Source organism: Erpetoichthys calabaricus, chromosome 1 (assembly GCF_900747795.2).
Source record: "Erpetoichthys calabaricus chromosome 1, fErpCal1.3, whole genome shotgun sequence".
NCBI classification, from domain to species: Eukaryota; Metazoa; Chordata; class Cladistia; order Polypteriformes; family Polypteridae; genus Erpetoichthys; species Erpetoichthys calabaricus.
Window position 1 is genome coordinate 319,872,250 of NC_041394.2, and position 26,881 is coordinate 319,899,130.

Genomic DNA, 26,881 nt, shown 5'->3' on the forward strand with positions numbered 1-26,881 from the left:
AAGTTCATTCAAAGAAAAACAAAGCCCTTGTCAAGAAATAAATACTTTTAACAAAAACACACGTGCCTCAATTGTTGGCACCCTTGGAAAATAATGTGAAACAATGTAACTGAACAATGTAACTGAAGAGGAAGCAGGTTCCTAAAATAGAATTTCACAACATGTTTTTGTCACTTTACTGAGGACACCATTCTGTGTCTCACAAAGTTTATTTCTAAGGAGACTTTCCTATGGTAGCATTGTCACTGCAAAAGCATAAACTGCTGACATAACCTTAAGCTTCTCTCATGAATTTTATTCAGTAATAAAAAGCATGACACTTTTTAAAAGAAGGGTTTTGTTAAGAATTTCTGATTAGCCACTTATGAACGAGGTGTCCTGACGGCTGGGACAATAGCCATATTTCAAAATTGTTTGTGTACACTGCCGTAAACCCGCAAATCAATCAAAATCTTCATATATACAAATATCCAAGGGTGTCTTCTTTCAAATAAACCCAAGTTTCTATGATGTTGTCTCTCTTTCTTTATAAAAATATGTGAATTGTACACATATACTCCAAGGACAGCAGTGCATCACAACTGCTTTTATCTAAATTCTCATCTACTTCAAGCACATACTGTACAGTGAAAGTCTTATTACCACTGGAAAATGGAGTTTCTGCTCATTCTAATGATGTATAGTTGCCTATGAACAGCCATTCATATTGCATGTCTTAGCTGTGTGTAAAAGACGGGGAATAAATGGCACCTTCAACAGCTCATCTTTATGCAACATTACACAAAGCTTCAGCCAGATTCTCATCACAATTTTGACTTTATTGAGAGCAACACACTTAATGAAGGACTTGATGATATGCTTCATTTATAAGTACTGCTTTTTAGTATAAATCTGAAGCATTGCAGTGTGTAGTTTATGTGATGGGTTTAATTTCCCTACCTGGACACTATCTGCTACAGAGCTCTTTCAATTCAACTTAGAGTACAGGCAATATTGCTTAGCGTACCTGTGAGAACTGTTATGCTGTACTTGTGTCTTTAAGTTCCATGTGAGGACCCTCACTTCGATCAAATGTCACTGTATCTCTGTATTCACGTCATTGTATTGTGAGCGCATGAGAGAGAAAAAAAAGGTGTTTCAGCTAGTGGCCTGTTCACAGTATAATACCTTGCCCCCAACAAAAAATATTATTTATACCGTTTTTATATCGTTCTTGTAAACCTGGAAATAAGAAGCGAGTGTGATTAAAAACAAAAATTAAAATCAAAGTGCACCCATTTCAGGGGTTTGGGCGATTTTACGAAGTAAAACAGGAAAAAAAAAAAAAAAAAAAAGCTCCGTTGATCCCTTTGGTGGAAGTTTTTGGGGATGGTGTGGGGTTGGATTGTACTGTGAACAAATCTGATGCAACTTTAAGGCAAAGCAAATACAATAAAACTAATGTAACACTTTTTAAAATGTATATGTGGAGGTGAAATACTAATCACTGAACAATACTGCAACAAAGGAAAATGTAATAACAGTCAGCTCAAAAATGTTATTCAATTTAAAACTACTGTCTATTTGGAATTATTTGGGAAATATCTATTCTTTGCAAGTGTGTGTTAAAGATTTGCACAGTGACACTCTACAACATGAGATAGCATACTCATTCCATTTCACATACAGATGGCAAATTGTAGGAGAACACAGTAACCAGTCCAATTTTAATTACCCTGAGTAAATCATTTACCACGAGGAGTCCAGTTATTTGATAAACTACCAGTCTACAAAATCAAATAAAAAAACCCTCCGGACATCTATGAGTATTATTCTATACCTACATCTGGTTGTATTCACTGTTAAAGAGGTTATATTAAGCTCCTTAACAGTGCTGCCTGAAAATTTCCTCTCGTGCAAACCGTTTATGAAATGGCAAGTCTTGATTTGGTTTTTCAAAATCTCCACAGTAAAGTTAGAATATATTTCTTGCATGCACGTTTATTTCAGTCACATTAGTTACAAAAGAACTACATACCTGTGTGTTCGGTATGCTGCCCACATTAAGGGAGTCATTCCATTTTGATCCATCATATCTACATCCTTATGAAAAAGAAAGGAAAAAAATGACAATTAGACTAAAAAGAAAAATACCAATATTCAGGACAGTATTAATATTAAATATTAGGAGAGAGAAAAAAGTGATAAAATAGCGTAAACATTTTACAAAAATTACTTAAAAACTATAAATACACTAGTGCCATATTAACCACAGATTTTCAAATTAAATTCATACTTTGTGGATTTTCAACTAACTTCCACTTAGTTTTCTATAAAAACCAGCGCATAATGCATACCCACAATACTGCCCTGTACAGAATATATTAATATGCATTGCCTTTATTCTGCAAAACTGTCTAAGATTAAAATGCAGGCAGGTTGGCATCCTAGTGACAAAGGTTATGACCAGAATTCTTAGAGAGATTTGGGGAGTTGGGTGTTGATGCAGGTAGAATTATGATAAAAACAAGAAACACTTTAAAGTTGACAAAATACATAAAAACTTGTGGTTAGGCAACAATAAATTAGTTAAATTAACAGATGGCACAGTTACCTAATCCCATACAGAATGGGCAGATACAAAGCTTAATAGTAAGTGTTACACAAATGAACTGACAATTTTATGCAATTTGAAGTATATTATAATGTGGGTATGGAGTTCGAAAGTACAAATATCTGGGAGATGTGCAGAGAAGATGCATCTTTGTTCTTAACCAGCAGGTGCACAAACATGATTAAAAAGGGTGTTCCGTTGCAAAGCATGCTATGTTAGGGTAAAACCTAAAGCAGATTATCCTTAGGATTTATAATACACTTATGCATCCACATCTGGAATATTAGGTGATGTAATGGAAAAAAAAAAATCAGGGAAGAGCTACTATAACCATTCCAGATCTATGAGGTATGACCTATAAATTGAACCAGGCAATTTAAACTGAGAATGAGTAGTCCAACCATCTATCTTCAAAACCAGTAATACTTAACCTTTTTTGAGTCACTAACCCCTTTAATAATCTGATGAAAGCTATGGACACCCTTCTCCAGAAATATTACATAAACAACTTTGCATGGAATGAATATAATGTACTATATTAATCGAGATTTGATTGCCTCATACATATATGACATATACAAAGTAGAAAATCAGGTCAAAAAAGTTGCAAAAAGTAATGGCCACTCATTATAACTATGAAATACAATCCATCCATCCATTATCCAACCCGCTGAATCCAAACACAGGGTCACGGGGGTCTGCTGGAGCCAATTCCAGCCAACACAGGGCACAAGGCAGGAACCAATCCCGGGCAGGGTGCCAACCCACCGCAGGACACACACAAACACACCCAAATCCTCTTGTGCAAATTAAAACAGATCTACTACTACTACATTTTATACTACATCTACTCTAAATCAACATTACCAGGCTGTATACTGAATATAAACATTTTAAATACATTTTTATCTGACTCTCACAGACACCCTGAAACTCATCCATGGACCCCTTTAGGGGTCCACAGACCTCAGGTTAAGAACCCTTATTCTAAACCTACTTACACAGAACAGGGTCGTGGGTAAACTAAAGCCAAAGCAGGCAAAGATGAATGGATAGATACTTATTTGTCCCCAGGGGGAAATTTAGAATTTTACAGAAGCTCTTTAAATAAATGCATTCATAAAAAGACAGGTGAATATGTATACATATATGCACAGTGTGGTCTCAACACAAACCAGAACAACTAAAAAAGGAAAATTATTTAAGTAAAAAGAAATTCTGATTTGGCAGTCCCAGTGAGGCATTATGCAGACATATTGCTGTTGGTATAAAGGAGCCACAATAGCTCTTCTTGATGCTCTTCTGCTGAAAGTACTATGTTAGTGTGTCAGAGAGAGGATGTGAAGTATTGTTCAAACCACCACTCAGTTTTGTTGCAATTCTCTCCTTTGCTACTACCTCAGGGCGTCCAGAGGTTGTCCCATAACTGAGCCTGCTCCATTAATTAGCTTGTCGATTCGGGGGCACAAGGCAGGAATAATCCCTGGAAGAGGTACCAGTCTTCACTGGGTGAACACACACAAACTTGAGCCAATTTAGCATTAACAATTCACCTAACTTGCCTGTCTTTGGATTGTGGGAAGAAACCTGGGTACCTGAAGGAAACCCATGCAAACACAGGAAGTAGAAGCAAACTTCATGTAGGGAGAACCCAAGATAACTAGTGACATGAAACAAATGTTTAAATCGATGGATAGCAGATGTTAGTTTAAAATGTACGAAAACAATAACATGAGGATACAGACAGAGGTGGGTAAAGGAAATTTTTGCACAAACATTTGCTGTGTTTATGGTTGCATTTTTGTTAAGAAAGGTTATCAAAAACTGTAACTAATAGCACCACGCTGGTGACAATCAACATCTATGGAAAAAACAGGTGAATAGGAAATGATTATGTCAGGGTAAATAACATGCTAAAATCAAACAAAGTAGCACTTCAAATTGTTACCATGATAAAAAATTACATCACCACATGGTGCTCAACAAGAAGAAATATGAAAATAATTGTAAAGAACCAAAACAATTTTAATTTGCCTTTGACAGCATCAGCATAAAAATGGATATCTAAGAAACAGTACATAATGTTCTTAAATTTTGTATTTATAAAGCGGGCTGAGATTTTTGTTCTTTCTTACTTTAAGACAGACATCTTTCAGGACAGACAGAAGGTATCAACAAACATCAAACACAACAATAAATGAAATGACACCCAAACTAAGATCAGTTATTATCAATATTTGCCTCTGAGGATTTTCAACATAAAAATGTTTGGAGCCTTTTTGATTACCAACTGGGTAATTCTTGGAAGTTATCTTTCTAAATATGAAATCCTGTTACAGTTGTGTGTTTTTCACCCTGGATGAGAAGAGCCCTGTATGGCTGGATTATAGATTATGTGTTGCCATTCAGAATTCCGGTGATTGCTAAATTGCATGCTGTATTCATCAGAATAGAGTTTGTGAAAGGGGAGTAAACAGCAATAACTGAAGGACATTACTTACATTTTTAGACAGTTGAGCAATTTCTAAAGTCACTGAAAGTAAAGAAATTGAACCTAGCTTCCAGGAGATATGAGGCAACAGAGCTGAACACAGTGAAAAATATTCCCCAAGATTCATGTATGTGTCTTAACATGCTCAAAAAGAATGCATGTCTCTCTACCATAGTTAATTTCATACAGACAGAACATCTTTAATCTGAAATGCCTGGGATATTATCAGATTTTGGAAACTTGCATTTTTATAATGAGATTTTGGGGACACCTTACCTCAAGTAGGGAAAGGCCGCCAAACTAGCTGAATGACGCCTTGCACATACAATAATTCATATCATTGAGTATTATAATGTGCATTGACATGACAAACATAATAAACCTCAAAATTGATTAATATGATGCAAAGACTGTATATTACATCCCTTTTAAAACAGGCTTGTCGACTATTTTTGGTAGCTTAGCAGCACTTGATATTTCCCAGAGTGCCCAAACGTGATCATCAATTGGGGTGTCATTTTCTTGCAACATTCAATGCTTCACAAGACACCAGATTGTCAACACTGTGTAGTTGCTTTGTGGTGCTTTAACCTCTGCAGGGGAGTTCCCTAGCCCCCATCATGCTCTGAAACAAGGAATCTCTTTTGAATCTACACATATATTATTTTAATCTACTTTTTGGTGTACACATGCTTTCACTTTTGAATCCAAGCAAAGTTAGAAGCCCTGGTATGGAATTTTTCATATATGACATCATGTCTGCTCTCAACAAGTTCTGGATTATGAATAATTTTGGATTAGGGATATTCAAACGATAATATTGTGTGCCTTTTATTAGGTAACTATCATAGGCCACTTGTATTGGCACACATGCTTCCAGCAACCATTAAAGAAAATCATTGTAAAAAAAAAGACCAAATGACAAAATTACACATTAATTTTATGAACCCATATAGCCAATCATAGGTGTATTCAGGGTTCAGGAATGGGTGGGGGAGGAGGGGGGCATGCTTTAAGGTTTAAATCTCTCCTGCCCTTAAAAATGTATTCTATTGTTCCAACTGATTTAACCATAACTGGAATTATGATTCATTTACTTCCTCCCCCACCAAAATAATTTCTGGCTATGCTCTTGTACCTTATCACATGTTTTTAAAAAGCACATTAGGCTGGAGCCTATCCCAGCAGTATTTGACACCAGGAAAGAAGCAAAACTAGAAAAGATACCAAATTAAGGTGCACATACTTACACCAATGAATCTAACTTCCAGCAAATCTTCAGAATATGAGAGGAATTTAAAATCCTTCAAAAAAATCTGACCAGATAGTGTCCAGAATATAAAATTGTAATGCAGCTGTGCAAATTTCTGGTTACCCAACAAGAATTACACATTTAAAAACAGTTTACAATTAACACAGTGAAACAGATGTACCATTACCACTCAAGAGCTGTTTAAAATAGTAGCGCCAAAGATAAATGAGTTAAATAAAGACATATTTAGAAATGCAACTTAGATTATTAGTTTGAGGTGCCAGGGGAATGGGATTCACTGCCTGTCTGACAGCGAGCGAGTTTGTGTTAAGTACAGCAGCTTACATTTTCAATTAGAAAAAGATGGTATAAAGTATTAAAAATTGCTGCTTAATAAACAATAGGTTTTTTAGTATATCAGCAAAATGTGTCTATTTGTAGGCTTGTTAGCCCTATATCTTCTTGATAAAAATCTTACGAACATTTGACAGAGTTGTGGCTTTTCAAAAATACATACTGTGTTTATCATTTGTTTGTGTGTGTAACACTAGAAAGATGAGGTAGGAAAAACAAGTACTGCATAATTAAAATGTGAATCCATATTTATAACTACATCTCAACAATAAGGAATGTTCAGATGGTACACTGCAACAACCAAACCAAAGAAAAAACTAAATATAATAAAAGCTTCTGTGCAATTTAATGATTAAGCCCTTTGTTTAACTGTGTTTAACTACCAATATCAATTAACTGAACTAGTGTTTGAGAAAAACTTTTTTTAAATTAAGTATTGTTTCAGATAAGTAGATTACTGAAGAAATTAAACTATATGACAGCTTGTAATTATAAGAGGCATTTTATTGTCTTTAATGCCATATGTATTATGGATACATATTTTCTATACACATTTTATTAGTTAAGAAAGTTATTATTTTAGTACCCTAAATTCTTGTCTATAAGCCGGACTCGTGTATTAGCCGGAGACCAAAAATCATACGAATTTTTAAAATAATATCTTATCATAGATAAGCCGGACTCATGGATAAGCCGAACGTACTATAACCTATAACTAATAGAAGGGAGGGAGGTCAGTGGTCTCACTCACACCCATTTAATTTCTTTAAGGGGGGAGAGAGTGTGAGATATTGGCGTCTCTCTCACTCCCCGCATGGCGTGGTTGGAGCGGCCGAAGCGCGTTCTTCCTGCTCTGGGCGTCGCCGAGTCAACATGCGCGCGTAGCGGTCATTTAAATTGTGATTGCTCGACCTCACATCACAGAAGAAGTCAAAGAAAAGGTGAAAAAGTATTCACTGTTATTCCTGGAGGACTGACATCTAAATTACAGCCACTGGATCTAAGCGTTAATAAATCTTTTAAAATCAAAATGCGTGAGAAATGGGAGGACTGGATGGTCAATGGTTACCATTCATTCACTAAGTCTGGATCAATCAAAAGGGCCTCTTATGCTGAAGTATGTCAATGGATCGACGAATGTTGGAGTGAAGTAACCGCGGATTGCATTAAAAATGGATTTAAAGCCGCGAATATCTGCGAATATCCAACCGAAGTGCTAACAACTGTGATATCTCGTGCCACTGATAGTGAAGAAGAATCTGAAGAAGAATCCGAAGATCAAATCGAATCTGAAATTCCAGAATCATTTAACGAGCTGTTTGATCTCTTAAGTACTGAATCTGATGAAGAATTTGATGGCTTTGATTAATAAAAATTAATTTTTAAAAATGTATAACTTTTTTTAATAAACAGATTTTGTGTATAAGCCGGACTTATGTATAAGCAGATATTCTATTTTTTCATTTTCACAACTTTTTTCCTTAGATAAGCCGCGGCTTATAGACAAGAACTTAGGGTACAATTTATTTATTTTAGCATTTTTATGGTTGCTCAACAATGAGCCCACAAAATGTCATTTTGTTAGTAAAAATGAACAGGTAATACCTGTGTTCTACAGCTTATCTCTCTATATATAAAAGAAAATCCTGGAATGGAAAGCAAATGCAAGGCTACGAAATACGTGATCATCTCAAAAGACATTTTAAAAGACCCGCGAGACCACGGAGACTTGCCACGGTGCGTCCCGCAGGGACCGTAAACATGCGACTTGGTGCCAAGAGATTGTCCCAGGGCCGTAGAAAAAAGGACAGCAGCTGTACAGGCTTTAAAGAGATCGAAGGGCAGCGCGACAGCAGCTATAACCCTCCCCCTACCCCTTCCGAACACGAGCAGCGTTATACATCCTGCAAGAAAGAATTCAAACACGCCCAAGGCCAGTAATAAAAGACAGGTATTGCTTTAACAACGTTACGCAAGACCAGGCAGTGAGCCATCATTTAAAACAAGTCAACAGACCTCTAAGCTAGCAGTTGTTGGATTGTTTTGGCAGGCAAGCATCATGTGCTCGGAGCTCTTAAAACAATGACATGCGACAGGCAGAAGAGGCAGCTAGCAAGCAGCAAAAAGACAGCAAATGATCCAAAGGCGTGTCCTTAGCGTAAGTTCAGCCGCAACACCCTTCACAACACGAGCAATATTACACGTCTGGGAAGAAAGATGTAAACACGCGCGGGGCAGGAAATAAAGAAAAACTATTGTTTTTACAAAAGTTTTAAAAGTAAAAGTGAAAATAATGCATATGTATCAATTCACAAGAAAATAATCTCTTTAAATTGTACATTGCCTGCCTAAGGTAAAGTCATTCCTGATGAATGGGAACGTGGGAATGAGGGGTCCTTTCATCGGATTAGTGCTATTTCAGATGTGGAATGGCAAAATGGGGGAGGCAGCTTGATGAATGAGGTCTCCAGGACTTAAAACATAACCAAATCATATTATGTGATATCATCTAATGTGAAATTCTACTCCATACTTCTAGAATTTTTATTTTTATATTGTACTGAGGATTTATTCTGTTCTATGTATTCAGAATTAAAAGACAAATGTAAAATGACAAAGAACTTCATAAAGACGTTTACAAACGTTGACGCTAAACACATGCACAGCAGAGACTATGAAACCAGTGAAATTAGAAAGGCTCAAAAAAACAAAAAACGGCGCTATACGCATGTAGAGAAAGTTAAAGGATATGAAAGTAGGAAAATTAGAAAATATAAAAAAAGAAAGTAAAGATCGCAGTAGTGCAAAAAAAACAAACTGCCTCATTTAACTATGCACCAGTCTAACTTTGGTTTTGCACAATAATTACTATTCTATTGCACCTTAACACTTAATTCTACTTTATTCACATAATTATACTTATTTATTATGTTCTACTATACTGTTATCTTTCAATCTATGACTTTTTGTTAATCTAACTGATATTCTAACTTTGCACAGTTTTTGATAAGCGGATCAGGATGCATTTCACTGCGTGTTGACCTGTATAACTATGCATGTGACAAATAAATAATCTTGAGAATTTCAAAAACGGAGTTTACCGCACATGCATTTATTGGTTACTTTGTTAGTGTATATATATTTATCTGTCTGCTTATTTAAAAAGCTAAATTTACACAAGGAGTCAAAAACCTTCTGTCTAGCCCTTGTACAAAAACCTAGACAAAAGCTGGGGTATCACCTTGGTAACCCCATGTACTTTTGGAACTGTGAGAGGAAAATAGCATGACTTTACAGACAGGAGTCCAATGCAGAACTCTACTTACTTTTTTACTTTGTAAAAAAAATTAACTGCTGATGATATAGATCGTTTTGTCTGTGCTGAAATTCCAAACAGAGAAACCTGTCATGACCTCATTAAAAAGATTCAGCATATTGGGACTGGCAAGATTACAAATATTGTTTTTACAGAAGTTCTGAAATACAAGTGAAACTAATGAAATAGCAACAATTCAAAGAAAAAAAAAATCTTAAGTGTGTATCCGGAAAACCAAACACGGGGGTTGGCGAACGAAGCGAGCGGGGGTGAAGCCCCCTAGTTTGTAAAAATACCAAAGTTAGACCTTTGACTTTTCCACGTTTGGTGGTTTTGGGACACAATCACTTTTGGAATCTGCCGATCCAGTAACATAGTATCAGTGATTGGTATCAGCCTTAAAAAGAACCTGACCAGAGCATCCCTATGACAAATAGTACAAGCATCTCTTGACATAGACAGTAGCAAGCAGAGAGTTGTATAATAAAAAGATACTGTATGTTTCTTGCATATCTTTTAAGCCACTGGACAGTCTTAATAACATTAACACTCCAATTTTAACTACACAATTTAATACTTTGTTCCAGATTTCCATGACACTAGGTGGGATAAAGTGCTTCTTGGCCTCAGTTTTAAATTAATTTATTACTTTCAACTGGTATCTCTGAGCATTAGGCCATTTATTACCAGCATGTGCACAGCTCCATTCTGGAGAGTACACAGAGACGAGCAGATCAATGAATTAAATAAAAATTCTTTCTGACCAACTATCATTGCTTCCATGATAAAATGTATTAAAATACATAATGAATGTTATTTTAAGTGTGTACCTTTTAAGTGAGTCTGAAATTTTCAATACTAACATATAGTCACAATATCATTCCCAAACTACTCCAAAGTTCCATTAACAACAAGCATAAAGGTTCATCCCATGACCACCAAATGTTAAATATTTGTAGAGTGTATTGAGTTAATAGATGATAGTACACTATAATTCATTAGAACTATATCATTTACTAATCCCTCCAGTATTAACACCAGAATCCCTGAAGCCTACAAAAAAACTCAAACCCGCAGCCTTTTGGTTATAAGGCAGCAGCTCTTACCTCTGCACCATCCATGGATATATATCAACTTTCTGTCGATTGACATTTCAGCTTGGGCTTTTTTTTTTCTTCATTGACAGCAACATGTAAATTGAATGATTTTTTTCTCTTTGGTTAAATTCTTGAATAAAAGTGCATGTGTTTATTTGATATTTGGAGTACAAGTCTTCACACATTATACACTTGAGCACATCAAAGAGATGCTCTCAGTTATTGGGTAATTAACACTACGGAAGCAAAGGTTAACAAACTCATACAGTAATAAAAAATAAAAAGGAGTCTGTTGAGAATTAAGCACACAAGGAAGGGAATAAATCCCTAGAAAGAAACAGAAACTTAACAAACATACCTTGCCCTGCCTATTGGGTGTGATAGCTAACTCACTTCCCATCTCTGTTTCAAAGCAAAACAAACTCATTTCACTCACTCCCATCTATCCTGTACCTTTTCTTTCTTCATTAAATTGACTTATTTCTGGTAGACAAGCTCTTGCTTTATCACACCCTCCAACTTGCTAGTTCCCACACAGCAAGAACAGGAATCCACATTTCTACCTCCTGCACAACTCTCCTGTATTTCCCAACCACCATCTCTCTCTCTCTCTTGCTGTAGCAGTATGTGTGATTTAACCTAGCCCTATGTCAACCTGGTCGTGACTTGATGTGGAAACTCCATGTCAGGTGGACACTCTCTTAAATATCAAGGGTGCAGTATTTAATATAAATATATAGAACTAGAAGCAAACCTGTCACAATGTTACATTAAGAGACTCAAAGGCTACAACTGTAAATAGAGTATAAATTACCTTAACTGGAGCTGTGGCTAATTAAGACCTTTTAATCAACAAATCCACAATACTGAAATAACATTTAAAGACTGGCACTTGTCACTGTAATTCTGACATAATTATTAAAAGTAAACTAATCTTATTCTAATAATTCAGAATTGTCTATAATAGGGCAGATTTTAGAATTGGATTTGAACATTATATTCAAGGTAGAATAAGCCTCTTTTGCACTTCTAAGTCTACACACAGCCTGGTGAATCAAGTTATGTCCCGTATAATGAAGTTAATTTCAAGCTATAACATTTATCAATCTTAAATGAAAACATGTCTTACTATAAAGAGAAACAGAGACAGTGTTTGCACACAACACAGGCAAAGCAAAAGATTACATAGTGACACGTACCTGACCCTTTGCTATGAAATATGCCACAATTGATGTATGTCCAAACTGAGCAGCCAAATGAATGCAACTGCAGCCTTCACCATCGATCAGTGATGGATCGGCACCATATTTCAAGAGTTGAACAACCATAGACAGGTGCCCCTGTCTGGGAAAGACAAAGAAAAAAAAAGAAAGAAGTCTTTACTGAAAAAACACCAGACCATAACTGAACCACGCAACTTAGCAGACGTCCTAGTGAGGAAAGCACATCTACAAAGAAGTATAGAGCCATAGATAAGAAAATGTCAAAAATTCACATTTTACGGAATAACTGTTCAGAAGAGAATGCTCAAAACTAAAAAATTTATCACAAATACACTGTACAGAATAGAAAACGTTATTAAGCATAATATTAAACCATATTATGGTACATTTCAGAAATACAGTAAAATGTAATAAAATTTGTTAATTGTTTTTTTAATTAAATAGTAAGATGAAAAATATGGGCCCATTGAAGACTGTGTTACTTCAATTAGGCACTTTTAGAGCATCAATTTTGGGTTTATTTATTAATGTTATTTTACCAATTTCTTAATATTTTATTCATCAGAAGGCAGCCACTTTAAACAACATGAATACAAACGTTTGAGAGACTTGTGTGTGTTTCTGGACAATGGATGACAAAAATTCCTAGTCAAGATACTGTATATAATTTTCATAGCCAGGAAGTCACTACCCATCCATCCATACTCTTATATACAGTACATACATTATATATGGTTGAAATAGTTTACTGTCAAATAATGCAAAGAGTACGCGACACGTGTTTCGACCTAATTCTGGGCTCATCAGGCGTACACACTCACTGCACCCCCCTCTTGGGGAATTGAACCTCGGACGTCAGCGCCAGAGGCGAAGCCTCTAACGTTGTGCCACGGCGTGTGGTTCATTCATTTGACAGCATGTAGATCGGGGTAATTACATTCATTGCATTCGTAGTCTGTGTCACAATCTGATTGTATGGGTGGTTACCTACTAGGTAACGCTTGTGGTTGGTCAGCAAGTCCGAGGTTCAATTCCCCGAGAGGGGGGTGCAGTGAGTGTGTACGCCTGATGAGCCCAGAATTAGGCCGAAACACGTGTCGCGTACTCTTTGCATTATTTGACAGTAAACTATTTCAACCATTCTATGATCTGCTTCTCGCAACTGAAATGAGGGCACCGTGGCAGATGTTAGCTGACTTGCTGACCAACTACAAGCGTTACCTGGTAGGTAACCACCCATACAATCAAATTGTGACACAGACTACGAATGCAATGAATGTAATTACCCCGATCTACATGCTGTCAAATGAATGAACCACACGGCGTGGCGCAACGTTAGAGGCTTCGCCTCTGGCGCTGACGTCCGAGGTTCAATTCCCCGAGAGGGGGGTGCAGTGAGTGTGTACGTCTGATGAGCCCAGAATAAGGTCGAAACACATGTCGCGTACTCTTTGCATTATTTAACAGTAAACTATTTCAACCATTCTATGATCTGTTTCTCGCAACTGAAATGAGGGCACCGTGGCGGATGTTAACTGACTTGCTGACCAACCACAAGCGTTACCTGGTAGGTAACCACCCATACAATCAAACTGTGACACAGACTACGAATGCAATGAATATATATATACAGTAATCCCTCGCTATATCGCTCTTCGCCTTTCGCGGCTTCACTCCATCGCGGATTTTATAAGTAAGCATATTTAAATATACATTGCGGATTTTTTGCTGGTTCGCGGATTTCTGCGGACAATAGGTCTTTTAATTTCTGGTACATGCTTCCTCAGTTGGTTTGCCCAGTTGATTTCATACAAGGGACGCTATTGGCAGATGGCTGAGAAGCTACCCAACTTACTTTTCTCTCTCTCTCTCTTGAGCTGACTTTCTCTGATCCTGACGTAGGGGGATTGAGCAGGGGGGGCTGTTCGCACACCTAGACGATACGGACACTCGTCTAAAAATGCTGAAAGATTATCTTCACGTTGCTACCTTCTGTGCAGCTGCTTCCTGAAGCGACATGCTGCACGGTGCTTCGCATACTTAAAAGCTCGAAGGGCACGTATTGATTTTTGCTCTCTCTCTCTCTCTGCTCCTGACGGAGGGGGTGTGAGCTGCCGCCTTCAACAGCTTTGTGCCGCGGTGCTTCGCATACTTAAAAGCCAAACAGCCCTATTGATTTGTTTGCTTTTCTCTATCTCTCTGACATGCTCTGCTCCTGACGCACACTCCTTTGAAGAGGAAGATATGTTTGCATTCTTTTAATTGTGAGACGGAACTGTCATCTCTGTCTTGTCATGGAGCACAGTTTAAACTTTTGAAAAAGAGACAAATGTTTGTTTGCAGTGTTTGAATAACGTTCCTGTCTCTCTACAACCTCCTGTGTTTCTGCGCAAATCTGTGACCCAAGCATGACAATATAAAAATAACCATATAAACATATGGTTTCTACTTCACGGATTTTCTTATTTCGCGGGTGGCTCTGGAACGCAACCCCCGCGATGGAGGAGGGATTACTGTACATACACATAGCTAGTCTATTTCAGAAACAATCATTTCTATTGTTTACAGAGAATGGTCCGAATAAGGGAAAATACTGAGTGAGCAGAATGAGACTAAAAGGACTTGTTGATGCCAGAGGAGAATAGACAGACTGGTTCAAACTGATAGAAAGGCAACAGTAACTCAAATAACCACTTGTAGTTACTGCAATCAAGGTATGCAGAAGAGAATCTCTGAACACACAACACATCGACCTTTGAAATAGACAGGCTACAGCAGCAGTAGACCACACTGGGTGCCATTTCTGTCACCTAAGAACAGGGAACTGAGGCTACAATTCTCACGGGCTCATCAAAATTGGACAACAGAAGACTGGAAAAACACTGCCTGGTCTGATGACTCTCAATTTCTGCTGCAACATTTGGATGGTAGGGTCAGAATTTGGCATCAACATGAAAGTATGGATCCATCCTGCCTTGCATCAATGGTTCAGGCTGGTGGTGGCAGTGTAATGGTGTGGGGGATAATTTCTTGGCACACTTTGGGTCCCTTAGTACCAACTGAACATCATTTAAATAACACAGCCTATCTGAGCATTATTTTTGACCATGTCCATCCTTTTATGATCACAGTGTGCCCACCTCCTGATGGCTACTTCCAGCAGATGTGGTACCCGGCGGGGGTTCATGCCCGGCCGGGATGCCCAGGAGAGAGCTAAGGAGGGCTTGTGCCTCCTCCAGGACACGAGGGGGTGTCCTCCCTGGTTGCTTTGGGGACCACGGGTACAGAGCTTGGAAGCTCAACCCTGTAAGGGCCCGTGGTCACCGCCAGGGGGCGCCACGATGACTTGGGAGCCCTGGAACTCAGTACTTCCGCCACACCCGGAAGTGCTAGGGGAAAGAGTATTGGGGACACCCAGAGGACTTCCGGATATGCCGACAGAGCTTCCGCCACACAGTGGTGTGGCTACAGAAGCCCTCAGGATGCACCTGGAGTCCTTCCGGGGTGAATAAAAGGGGCCGCCTCCCTCCAGTCAAGGGCAAGAGTCAGGAGGAAGAAGAGGAAGCTTGGTGGAGAGGAGTGGAGGCGGACCAGAGACTAAGAAGGCATTGTGTTGTGGCTAAGGACTTAAGAGGTGATTGGTGCTGAGGCACTGGGATTGTGCACTTGAACTGTAAATAGAATGTATAATAAACGTGTTTGTGGTGATACCATCATGTCTACCTGTCTGTGTCCGGGCTGTTCCCCACAATGGCATCCCAGATGGGACTCTCTGCCTGATACAAGGCAGGGACCCCAAAAAAATAATTTTGTGGGCAGTCTGGAGCAGCAGGTTAGCCCACACACGCGCCGTGGGAGCGGCGCATGCACAACCCCGCGTGAGCGATTCACCTCATGGCCCGCCACCAGTTCACTAAATGGCCGTATTCCCCTGGTGCAGGGAAAAGATCAAGAATGTTGCTGGAGTGTAGCGAGCTCCAGCAGGCACACTTTCGCTGAAGACGTCCGGAACGGCAGCGCGGCGAGGACGGCGCCACAGAGAGATGAGACCCAGGAGGTGAGTGCCCTGCCCAATGGCGATAGGCCCCGCAGGGGCAAGCTTACCTTTTGTGTTGTAGGCAGGGACTGCCTGGGTCTGCGTCAGTGGCAGTGGTATGCTGTGCCTCAGGCTGTCGTCGGCGCCGAGGTGGCAGCATGTGGTGCCACGAGATCGAAGTCGCTGCAGCTCGACAAGCCGCAGCAGCTGCTCGGTTCCAGGAAGACACGTCGCCGCACCAGGAGGCAGAGAAACAGAGCCAAAATAGCCGCGGACCAGAAGTCACTCCCAGTGACAGGCTCGGGATTGGGCGGTGTGTCTTGTGTGTCCGCCGATGATTGGATGGAGGCGGGCCCAAGGAATGTCAATCCCGGGCTGAGGAAGGACCCCACGGGGCCTGTGGGAAGGCCCCACAGAGAGCAGCCGGCGGATTTGCCTGACAAAAAGGTAAGGCAACCGCCGACTGACAATCTGTGCTTGCTCACGGCTCTGCGTGAGTTGGAGGAATGCCTCCAGCCCACAGAGTCGTTGTTTCAGGTGCTGCGCGTCCTCTGGAGAGGATTGAAGGAGCTGCAGGTGAAAGCGGCCAAGTCCGTTATGACGCTGTGACAGTGGGCGGATCGGCGCGGCACTGGAGGCTTCAGCCGGAGGGACGCAGCGGGGACGGTAAGTGAGGCCGACCCCATACAGAGAAGGGGAGATCCCACCGATGGGGCCCGTGATGTCAGTGATCGGAACCATGTCGGTGGGTCTCCGACAGCAGATGCGGCGGTGCAGGCTGCTCATGAGGTGAGGGGAGCAACAGCGAGAGGGCAAAGCGGACAGGGGCTAATGAGTGCCCTGGGTCCTAGCGCCCGACGCCCCGAGCCTGAGGCAGTCTCCCGTTGCTCTGCATGGACGCAGACGGGAACGGGGCTGCGCGTTTGTCATGCGCAGACTCAAACCGTCAGGGCATCCAAGAGGGAAAGGAGGGATCGAGGGATGAATGCCGATTCCTCCAACAGGAAGGGACATGCAGCTGGGTGCGCACATCCAGTGAAGGGCCACTCCCCAGAGCCGGTGGAATGGAGAGAAAAACAGGCGGTCCCGTCAGCTGGAGGGACACGCAAACCGCGGAGGGGGTTCCGAACAGGCAATTTCCGGGATCCTTGTAAAAGGGGGGAGCGCTGCCAGTGCGCGGCACAGAGGGACGCCAGGGAAGAGTGTCCAGGCAGGAGCTCTGCCCCCGTGTTTCTGTGTGTTGCAGGATTGGGCCCGGGACGAGCAGTAGGACCTGCTTCGTGGGAAGCCGACCCTCATCAGACGGACCGTCTGGCAGGACGACACTCAGCTGGCGAAGGGGCAGCCCCTCAACCGGCGGAGGCTGTGAAGGCACAAGCGGCGTTGAACAGCGGGGCGCGTAGACCTCGGAGAGGGTGCCGAAGAAGAGAGTTCCAGGGTGCCGGAATGGATCCTGGACAGAGAGTAGGACCCACTTCGGGGTTGAACCGCCCTAACGGGGTGTGTAGTTTCGCTGGCGATGGGGCACTGTGGTACCCGGCGGGGGTTCATGCCCGGCCGGGATGCCCAGGAGGAGTGGAGGAGGGCCTGTGCCTCCTCCAGGACACGAGGGGGCGTCCTCCCTGGTTGCTTTGGGGACCACGGGTACAGAGCTTGAAAGCTCAACCCTGTAGGTGCCCGTGGTCACTGCCAGGGGGCGCCACGATGCCTTGGGAGCCCTGGACCTCAGTACTTCTTCCACACCCGGAAGTGCTAGGGGGAAGAGTATTGGGGACACCCGGAGGACTTCCGGATACACCGACAGAGCTTCCGCCACACAGGGGTGTGGCTACAGTAGCCCTCAGGATGAACCTGGAGTCCTTCCGGGGTGAATAAAAGGGGCCGCCTCCCTCCAGTCTTGTGTCTCCTCCAGGACACGAGGGCGCGTCCTCCCTGGTTGCTTTGGGCTCACTGGGGTGAGTGCCACCAGCATGTAGTTGTTCAGAAAGACCACTTCCATTTTCTTAGGCACAGGGATAATTTATGTCCTTCAGAAGCAGCCAGGAACCACGGATTCTCTGGGAAATAAGGATGCCACTGAAGAAGTCAGCTGGTATTTACACATACAATTCTAAATCCTGAATATATACCTATCTGTTAAGACAGAAATAAAGAATTTAGGGGTAATTATGGACTCTGGACTAAATTTTAAATCACATATTAATCAGATTACTAAGACAGCACTTTTTCACTTAAGAATTGTAGCAAAAATTAAACCTCTTATAACTTTACAAGATGCTGAAAAATTAGTTCACGCTTTAGTTTTTAGTCGACTAGATTACTGGAACGCACTCCTCTCAGGACTACCCAAAAAAAGACATCAATCGACTGCGACTAGTGCAGAATGCAACTGCCACCACCTGATCAAAGCACCATGCAGGCCCTACATTGATAAATTAAAGGCCAGAATTCAACAAGATATTCATCGTCTAATTCTTCCATGTGAAACCTGAAAACCATGAGGACTGATTGAGATCATTTATGTTGGGTAGAATGTCTAGTGGAGGCTGGGCAGTCTCCTGGCCTTGGAACCCCTGCAGATTGTTTTTGTTTTCTCCAGCCCTCTGACTTTTTTTCTGTCCTCCCTGGTCATCGGACCTTACTTTATTCTTTGTTAACTAGAATTGCCTAATTTTTATTTTTTTTCTTTTTTCATCTTGTAAAGCACTTTGAGCTACAACATTTGTACGAAAACGTGCTATATAAATGAATGTTGTTGTTGTTAACAGTTACTTATTCCTCGAGTATAAGCAAAAACCAAGATTATTACCAGAGAAAATCTGAGGAATACAGTGCTCACACAAAAATCCTATACATTTCTGGAAGGCTAATGAGACTGTAGAGTTCTACATACGTGTTCTTCCTATCTCAACCAGACTTGCTAAAATGTTTACACAGCAGGTTAAAACCCTTAATATCCTCCACATTCCTGTTGTCACACACGTGCAATTGGGCTCAAAAAAGTGTAAATTCCTACCAGACCAGGGGTTGGCACTGCCTTCTAACTCTTTCTCCTCTCTTCTTGCAGAACATCCGATGACCCTTCAAACTTCCATTGACCTCATTTCCCTTCTACCTACCATATATATGAACGCCACTTGTTGTTTTCAAGTTCTGTTTTGGACTCAAGTCTGTAAAGGCCTTAACCACATTTCGACAGTATATGAGGTGGAAACCTTTGATGCGTTCTTCTGCTTTATATACACTGTATTTGAACAATAAGATGCCCAATGCTGATGCTAAAATTAATTTATTTTTGTATATTTTCATAAAAAATTTTGTGTCATAAATCATGTGTGTACAAATATACAAACACTTGTGCTTCGTTAGATGAAAACGAACACTATGCAAGATGAGTTTATTGTTATGTTACAAATAAAAGGTAAGAATTTAAATTTGAAAATGTAAACAAATGACTGCTTTTTAAAATCATTGTTTGCTGTATACCCACATCCCTCACTAATTTTTTTTTTAAATACCAATTATCATATTACTTTTCCTCATTCTTTATTTTATTTTTCATGAAATGAATTATCTGTAGCTTCTTTCAATATCTAGAAGCCAGGAAATATATTGAATTTTGATTATTTACAGTTAATCTAAGAACCCAATAAATTCTCAGACTCAGAATCCACAAATGCAATTCCTGGTAAGAAGAGAGAGGTCCTAAAAGTTGCTGCAACTGTTTTATGAAATGTTTGGTCAGTATTTACATTTTTATACTTTTACACCACAAAGTTGCAACTGGTATCAATTAAAGATGCTATTCAAATAAATGCCAGTAAGTCAGGATAATGCTTTCCTATTTAAAAATGGTGGCACCTTTTTTCAAAGCCCACTTTGTACTTTTTGTATAATTAAAGTTAATTTAAGCAGTAAAGTGAAGCTCAAGGTCAATTAGTTTATTTTCACAAATGAACAATGAAAGTTAAAAAGTACCTGGTTGCCCAGTGCAATGGGGTAGAATTCAGATCTCCTCCAAGCTGATCTACAATAGCACCTTTTGAGATGTAGTATCTGAAAAATTCAATTACACAGACTTAACTATACAGCATCACCATATTCACTCTGTAAGTCAGCGTTAAACCAATCTCTAAAAGATGCCTAAAAAAACTAAAGAATTTTGTTTGTTAGCAGTTTAACAGATGCTTTCAAGACTGCAATATAAACAGGCAGAGAGATTTATACCTAATTCTTCAGCACCTGCTTAAAAACTGAAAAACTTCACAAGCTGATCAAAGAAAAAAAAGAACAAGGGAACAATCCCCTGTATAAAATGAGTTTTTCATATTACAATGAAATATTCTTGTGGATAAGAAAAAAAGGGTTTGCAAATAATACAAATGAGTTTTAAATGTGTTGCTTGTGTAGAAAAACAAAAGGACAGACATAAAATTGTAAAGGGTAACCTACTAATTTTTAGTGAGTATTGTTCATCAAGAGATTAGGAGTATGACTAACTTACTTGACTAGATCTATCCTGTTGTTAATGGCTGCCCAGTGTAAAAGGGTGACATTTTCTTTGTCTGGTTGTCGAACATCATATCCTGCTTCTACTAGCTCTCGGCAGCGTTCAAATATTCCGTACCTACAAGAGAACATTTTCATAAATTAAGTTTCTGTAATATCTCAGAAAACAAACAAAACATGGGCTGTGAACATGGTAAACCTGAAGTTTCCATTTGTTAAAGTTCATTTTGTTAAAATTTTTAAATTCACGGCATGAAGGACCGTATTTTTCGCTGTTTAAGACGCACCTGACCATTAGACGCACCTAGGTTTAGAGGAGGAAAACAAGACAAAAAAATATTCTGAACCAAATGGTGTACTAATATATTTAATAAAATATAACAGAATAATATTTCAATCATGTAAAGTCAACAGCGGTATTAAGAACCATCATCACTGTCATTAACAAATGAGGAGAGAGACTAAGGTTCAAGCACTCTTCTGGTTTTCTGGAAACCCCAAGAACTCCTCATCGCTAGTGTCAGAATTTTTGAAGCTCAGTTGCTCATGATCACTTTGCAGGAGCACGTACCTATCATGTGGCATAACCTGTCCAAAGCCAACAGGGGACAAAGCACGTTTGTACCAATGCTCCCTGAAGTTATATCACTAGTCTAGTCCCATCTCTATTTGTAATGCCACAAAGCCCTTCATCTCGTCTTTTGTTGTGGGTTTCCACTTTAAAAAACGAGAATCTGGTGCAAGTGTAGCCCACGATTCAAAAAATTGCTCTGCATACCTGTTTGTCCCATCTGACAGTAGCTTAAAGGCAGCTGGTAATCTGTCGAGTCCAACAGCAAGTCATGCTGTCTTCTGAAGCCCGGTAGCCAGTTTGGCTAACACGGATCAATGTCTGGGTATTCCTCCCACACGAACCTTGCCGTAGGTGCATCGACTGTGCGAATGTGCTCAGCTGGGGCGGCATCGGCTGGTGTCCAATCAGCTGATGCCAGTTCCTCACTCTCTTGCTCGATCTCCTGATCACTCTCAACAAAATCAGATTCTGAAAAATCAGAGTCCGACTCAGCGATAATGTGCAAAACATCGTCTGCTGAGTATTTTGTTTTATGCACTCGCTTAGCTCCCTCGTGAGATGTCGATGCCATCTTGCCTTTGTTTACATTTGTTTACATTTCATAACTCACACACACGCAAGGATTAGATGCCGAGTCAATGAGTCTAACATTCCTCAAAGCAGAGAGGGAATGCCTGTAACGTAACGGTGACTTTTGTCGCCATTAACAACTGATTGTTGCCCTCTACCCCTGGATGTCAACTCTTGTCAGGTAATACACATCACATATTCGCTCCATAAAACGCACAGACCTTTCCACCCTTCTTTTGGGGAAAAAAAGTGCATCTTATGGAGCGAAAAAATACGGTAATTTTCTCTACACATAGTCTATTTGGTACAGTGTTTATTTGAGGAAGAGGGAGATACTGGCTTCTCTTTAAGAGGATTGTAACTGCAGGTAATAGGGCACGAATCTAAATGTTAAACAGAAACCCTAAAATTTAACAAAGAAGAGTCTACTTCAAAGCAACAAAATCCTAGTTACCAAAAGAATTTGGCTACATTTAAGCTAACAAGCTGGCACTCTTTTCAAAGGGAAAGATAACTATTCTTTTTTTCATTCAGAATAACATGTGTGCTTAGAGTTTTCATATAAGCAGCAATAAAAAGCAGCTGGACTGACCTATCCCTGCCCAATATGATCCTAAGAAACAACCTATTAACATTACACAGGTTATAAGTGTACATCACACTGCATAATGAAAGAAACTCCAAGGCCGATGGGGTTTGTGGAGTACTAGGACTGTAAAACTAATCTTTAACATTTGGGGCCTACTGGAGCACAGTCAGTGATCTAGTGTAAAAATGCAGAAAAGTTTTAACAGGGTGAGGTTATGCAGTGATACAAAGACGTAAATCTACATATGAAGTGATAAGACTTTTTAAGTTTTGGATTAGTTTAGGGGATTAGGGACATTTTGTTCCAGAGCATTCTAAGAGACTGATCAATAATCACAAGGAACACATGGTGGCAGCATAATCAAATAATAAGCCTGAGGACCAAATACGTTTTTTTTCAAGAAGTAATTGTGTTACTTTAGCCAGTAGATTTTAGCTGATGATTGAAAAGAATTCATAGTGAAAAAAACACAATAATGCAAATAATCAGTCAACACTCTCACAGCAAACTAGACCTTTTCTTTTAAAATCAATTGAAATGAAAAATACATTAATAATGTACAATGTTACTATTAGCAAACAGCAATTGTCATTATTCCAATTTGAAACAGTTTATAAAAAAAAAAAAACATAGTAAGTGTCATGACTTACTGAGTGGCTTTAACAATATCCCAAGTGCTATAGTCATCTATGTGACTTTTCCGTCCAAGAGAGTCACTGTAACCATGATTATAATGGCTCTGTGGCTTAATTTCCTGAAAGAAAATAAGAACATGGTGAAATAATTCAACAAAGAATGATACAAACGCAATGTAAAGAAAAGGAAATACAGTATGAAAGTTGAAAGAGATGTACCAATCAATTTAAGTCAACACCTACTCCTGTGCTATGCTGCATTAATTAAAGTATGGGTTTGGTATATCTGAAGTCCAAGCTATTTTTTTCTCATAACTGAACCATTACATATAAAATTTCAATATCTACATGTATAATGCAAACTTCACTGACTTATTACATCATCAACAAAAACACTATTTCCCAGTTAGTAAAACATTTGAAATCTGACAGGATGGTATATCTAGGCCAATGCGTACCCATTAAAAAAGCACATTTCAATACATCAAGTTAGGGATAAAACCCTCCCCCCAATACAAAAAGCAAAACCCGAAAATCTCTAAAATGTCTTGACAGATTTTATTGGAACTTGGTGGTCCTCGAGAAAAGAACACAAGTGTACAAATTTTTTACTTGTCGAAATATATTGAAACTTATATGCTATTTGCTACATTGAGAACATGCTTCATGCAAATTAAGGACATAAACAGCCACAAAAATACCACCACTAACTAAAAGGGTAGATGGACAACTGAAGATGGGGTGGTGTCCTGGACAGGAAAAACAGACGTGATTATGTTTTGGAACGGAAAAAGAAAGTCCAGTGACACTTAACACTAGAAAAACCAGAGCCAAAGAAAAAACTCGTAAATCCGGCCCACCTTAAATCCCATCGCACCTCTCCATCAGCCTCTTTTGTCTTCTAAATGTGTCGATAAGCCCAAGCAGCAAGCAGCCTGATATACCATCCCCCCACCACCTCAGAACGGGTAAGAAGTTCTCCCAGTTCCTGCCTTGATTGATTATCTGGGAGTGAGCTACCCAGAATTGTAAGGGGAAATAATTTGATGTGTGTTTTGTGTTTATAACAATCTATATAAACACATCGTTAAAACAGAAACATTTTTCACGTTTTAGTAATAAATGACAAAATGTAGAAATGAACTGTATAATGTGCGAAGGCTGATGGCCAATTATCAAATAAACACTTTCACAAAAGGTGCAAGTACAATACGACAGCTTCCAAGGTGCAGCGGTTAAAACTGCCAACTTATAAACCTGAGGTCGTGAGTTCGTAACCATCTCCCCCACATATTTACCGTTTTGAGTAGTGAGCTGCTCTTATTGTTAATATTATACAATAAAAACATACATTTGATTTGTGTCTGTAACAGCCGGTGTAAATTTATAGGACTTGTAAAAGTTAGCGTTTTTTTTTTTTTGTTTTTTTTTTTTCACTTTTATTCTCTCAGTCATGATCACGATACAACAACCCCCTGCCCCAGATCTGACATGGTTACTTTTTATCTGAAACTGGGAATAACTGTAGATGTGAGTGGTGTTTTGCGACAATGGAACTGGGCATTCTCTGATCTGGAGGGATAAAAGCTCATGCACAAATGCTGGTGAATCTGTATTCTTCGTATCTCACTCCTCACTTTATTTTTTTTTTTTATTCAGCTTTATTGAGTGTTCCTGCTCATGCTGAATTAGTTGCACCTTATGGTCCATGATGTAAAAGTTGCACTGACAAAAAACAAATACATAGGTATATATGATATTTAGAATTATTAATTTTATGACCTGTATAGTACATTTCGGAAAACATTGCGGCACGGACGAAACATTATTCATATTCATTCAAATGCCTTCTTGTGCTTGTAATCAGTGACCACATTTTTTTTTTTTTTTTTCGATCTTGCCCATGCAGCCTCTACATTTTGGTGAACGGTGCGGTTTCTTTTGTTCTCCAGGACATGCAGAGAAAAGAATAGTACAGAGAGGTTAGTTCCGCGCTATATGCAATCATCAGATTCAAATGTTAACAGTTCACACACACCCAAGGACAGTCCTTTCTATATTTACGACATATGCACCTGTTGCAATGTACACACTTCTCTCTGTGCTGTGTTACTATTACACTGAAGGAGCTGGGGAAGCAGCAGTCTTGGAACAGAAGCTTGTCGATGTTGCATCTTCTTTGCTTTATTCATCGCCTTTTCTTGTAAAAAGCGACGATGAAGTTCCTCTGCAAGGTGGAAAATTCACCCGCATTTGTGTGTCAGCTTTAATCCATCCAGATCAGAGAATGTCCAGTCCCATCGTCTCAAAACACCACTCACATCTACAGTTATTCTCAGTTTCAAACAAGGGGGCTGCGCCCCCTGCTCGCTTCGTTCGCCTACCCCCGGCATTTTGAACCCATGCCCGCTGGGCAGCCACGTGTGAGGATGACACACGTTTAATACGGAGCGTTCGCCCGTGTCACTCTGGGGCCCCCCCACTGTTAACACGAAGCTCCGTCCGTACTATTACGCGGTGCACTGTGGACTACTGGGGACCCCGTAGTGTTTCCTGTTTCAGTTTGTATCTCAGTCAGTCGCGCTTTTGTTTTTGAAGCTTTTGAATTCCGGTCTTCATTATCTGTAACCTGCTGTCCATGTGTTTGGCCTCCTCATTTAACCTGTTTATGACGTTTTACTTTGCTTTCTACTCTGTCTTTCATTTCTGATCTCGCTTTATTCTGCTTTTGTTTCAATGACACCTGGTCCGTGGTGAATATACTTTCCCTTTTTCGAGTAATAATTTTCATTTGTTTGCGATACTATGATGTTTATCGTACTGTTAATAATGCATCACTGTAATGTGATTCACCTATGCTGTATAGTTTGGACGTGTGAGGATGACGTATGTTTAATGGGTCTGGGTCTCCCCACTGTTACTGCGAAGCTCTTTCCGAACTATTATGCGGTGCATTGTGGAGCACTGCGGACTCTGTAGTGTTTCCCGTTTCACTTCGTATCTCGTTTAATTGGAGCCGAGATAGTTTTGCTTCCGCGGTTTCAGACACGTGTCCGTACCATCTCGGGTTTGATATATGAACCTTTGTGGACTCCGTAGTGTGTCCCATTTCACTCTGGGGCGGGGCGTTGACTCCTCTTGTTTTACTATGTCTCCTCCTGCGCCTTCACCACGCATTAGTGCCACTCACAAGATGGCGGCAACGCCTGCGCCTTCCGTATTATGTCGGTTTTTACCATGCTGTGTAGGCGCCTTTGCCTTTTGTACTTTACCGCGCCTTCCGACGCACGATGTAGGCGCCTGCACCTTCCGGGTCCGCCTCCGCTGTGTGGTGTGGACGTTTAACTGTCGTTGTTTCTGCCTTTATATTTCTGTATCTCGGTGTGCATGTGTTTCGTGCCTAGATTTTTTTGAAGCTGTTGCATTCCAGTTTTCATCATCTGTAACCCGGTCTCCATGTGTTCGTCCCCGTTCTTTAATCACTTTATAAAGTGTTACTTTGTTTCCTACTCTGTGTTTTATTTCTGACCTCACTTTATCCTGCTTGCGGTATGTCAGACGGTTCATAGTCTCTCTCGTTTTACTCTGGGGAGGGGGGCTTTGTTCTGTAACCTGCTCTCCATGTGTTTGTCCCTGTTCTTT

The 26,881-nt window shown here is 40.1% G+C and overlaps 1 protein-coding gene across 1 annotated transcript in view; it reads right to left on the reverse strand.

The window, feature by feature from the left end:
* zdhhc17 (zinc finger DHHC-type palmitoyltransferase 17) overlaps positions 1-26,881 on the reverse strand; it is a 114,419-nt gene that overhangs the window by 39,592 nt on the left and 47,946 nt on the right. Inside the window, exons 2-6 of the mRNA XM_051919589.1 lie at positions 23,255-23,358; positions 20,867-20,989; positions 20,341-20,418; positions 12,303-12,447; positions 2,018-2,082 (exon numbers count right to left, since the gene is read on the reverse strand). Coding sequence (XP_051775549.1) covers positions 2,018-2,082; positions 12,303-12,447; positions 20,341-20,418; positions 20,867-20,989; positions 23,255-23,358 — 515 coding nt within the window. The remainder of the gene's footprint in view (positions 1-2,017; positions 2,083-12,302; positions 12,448-20,340; positions 20,419-20,866; positions 20,990-23,254; positions 23,359-26,881) is intronic.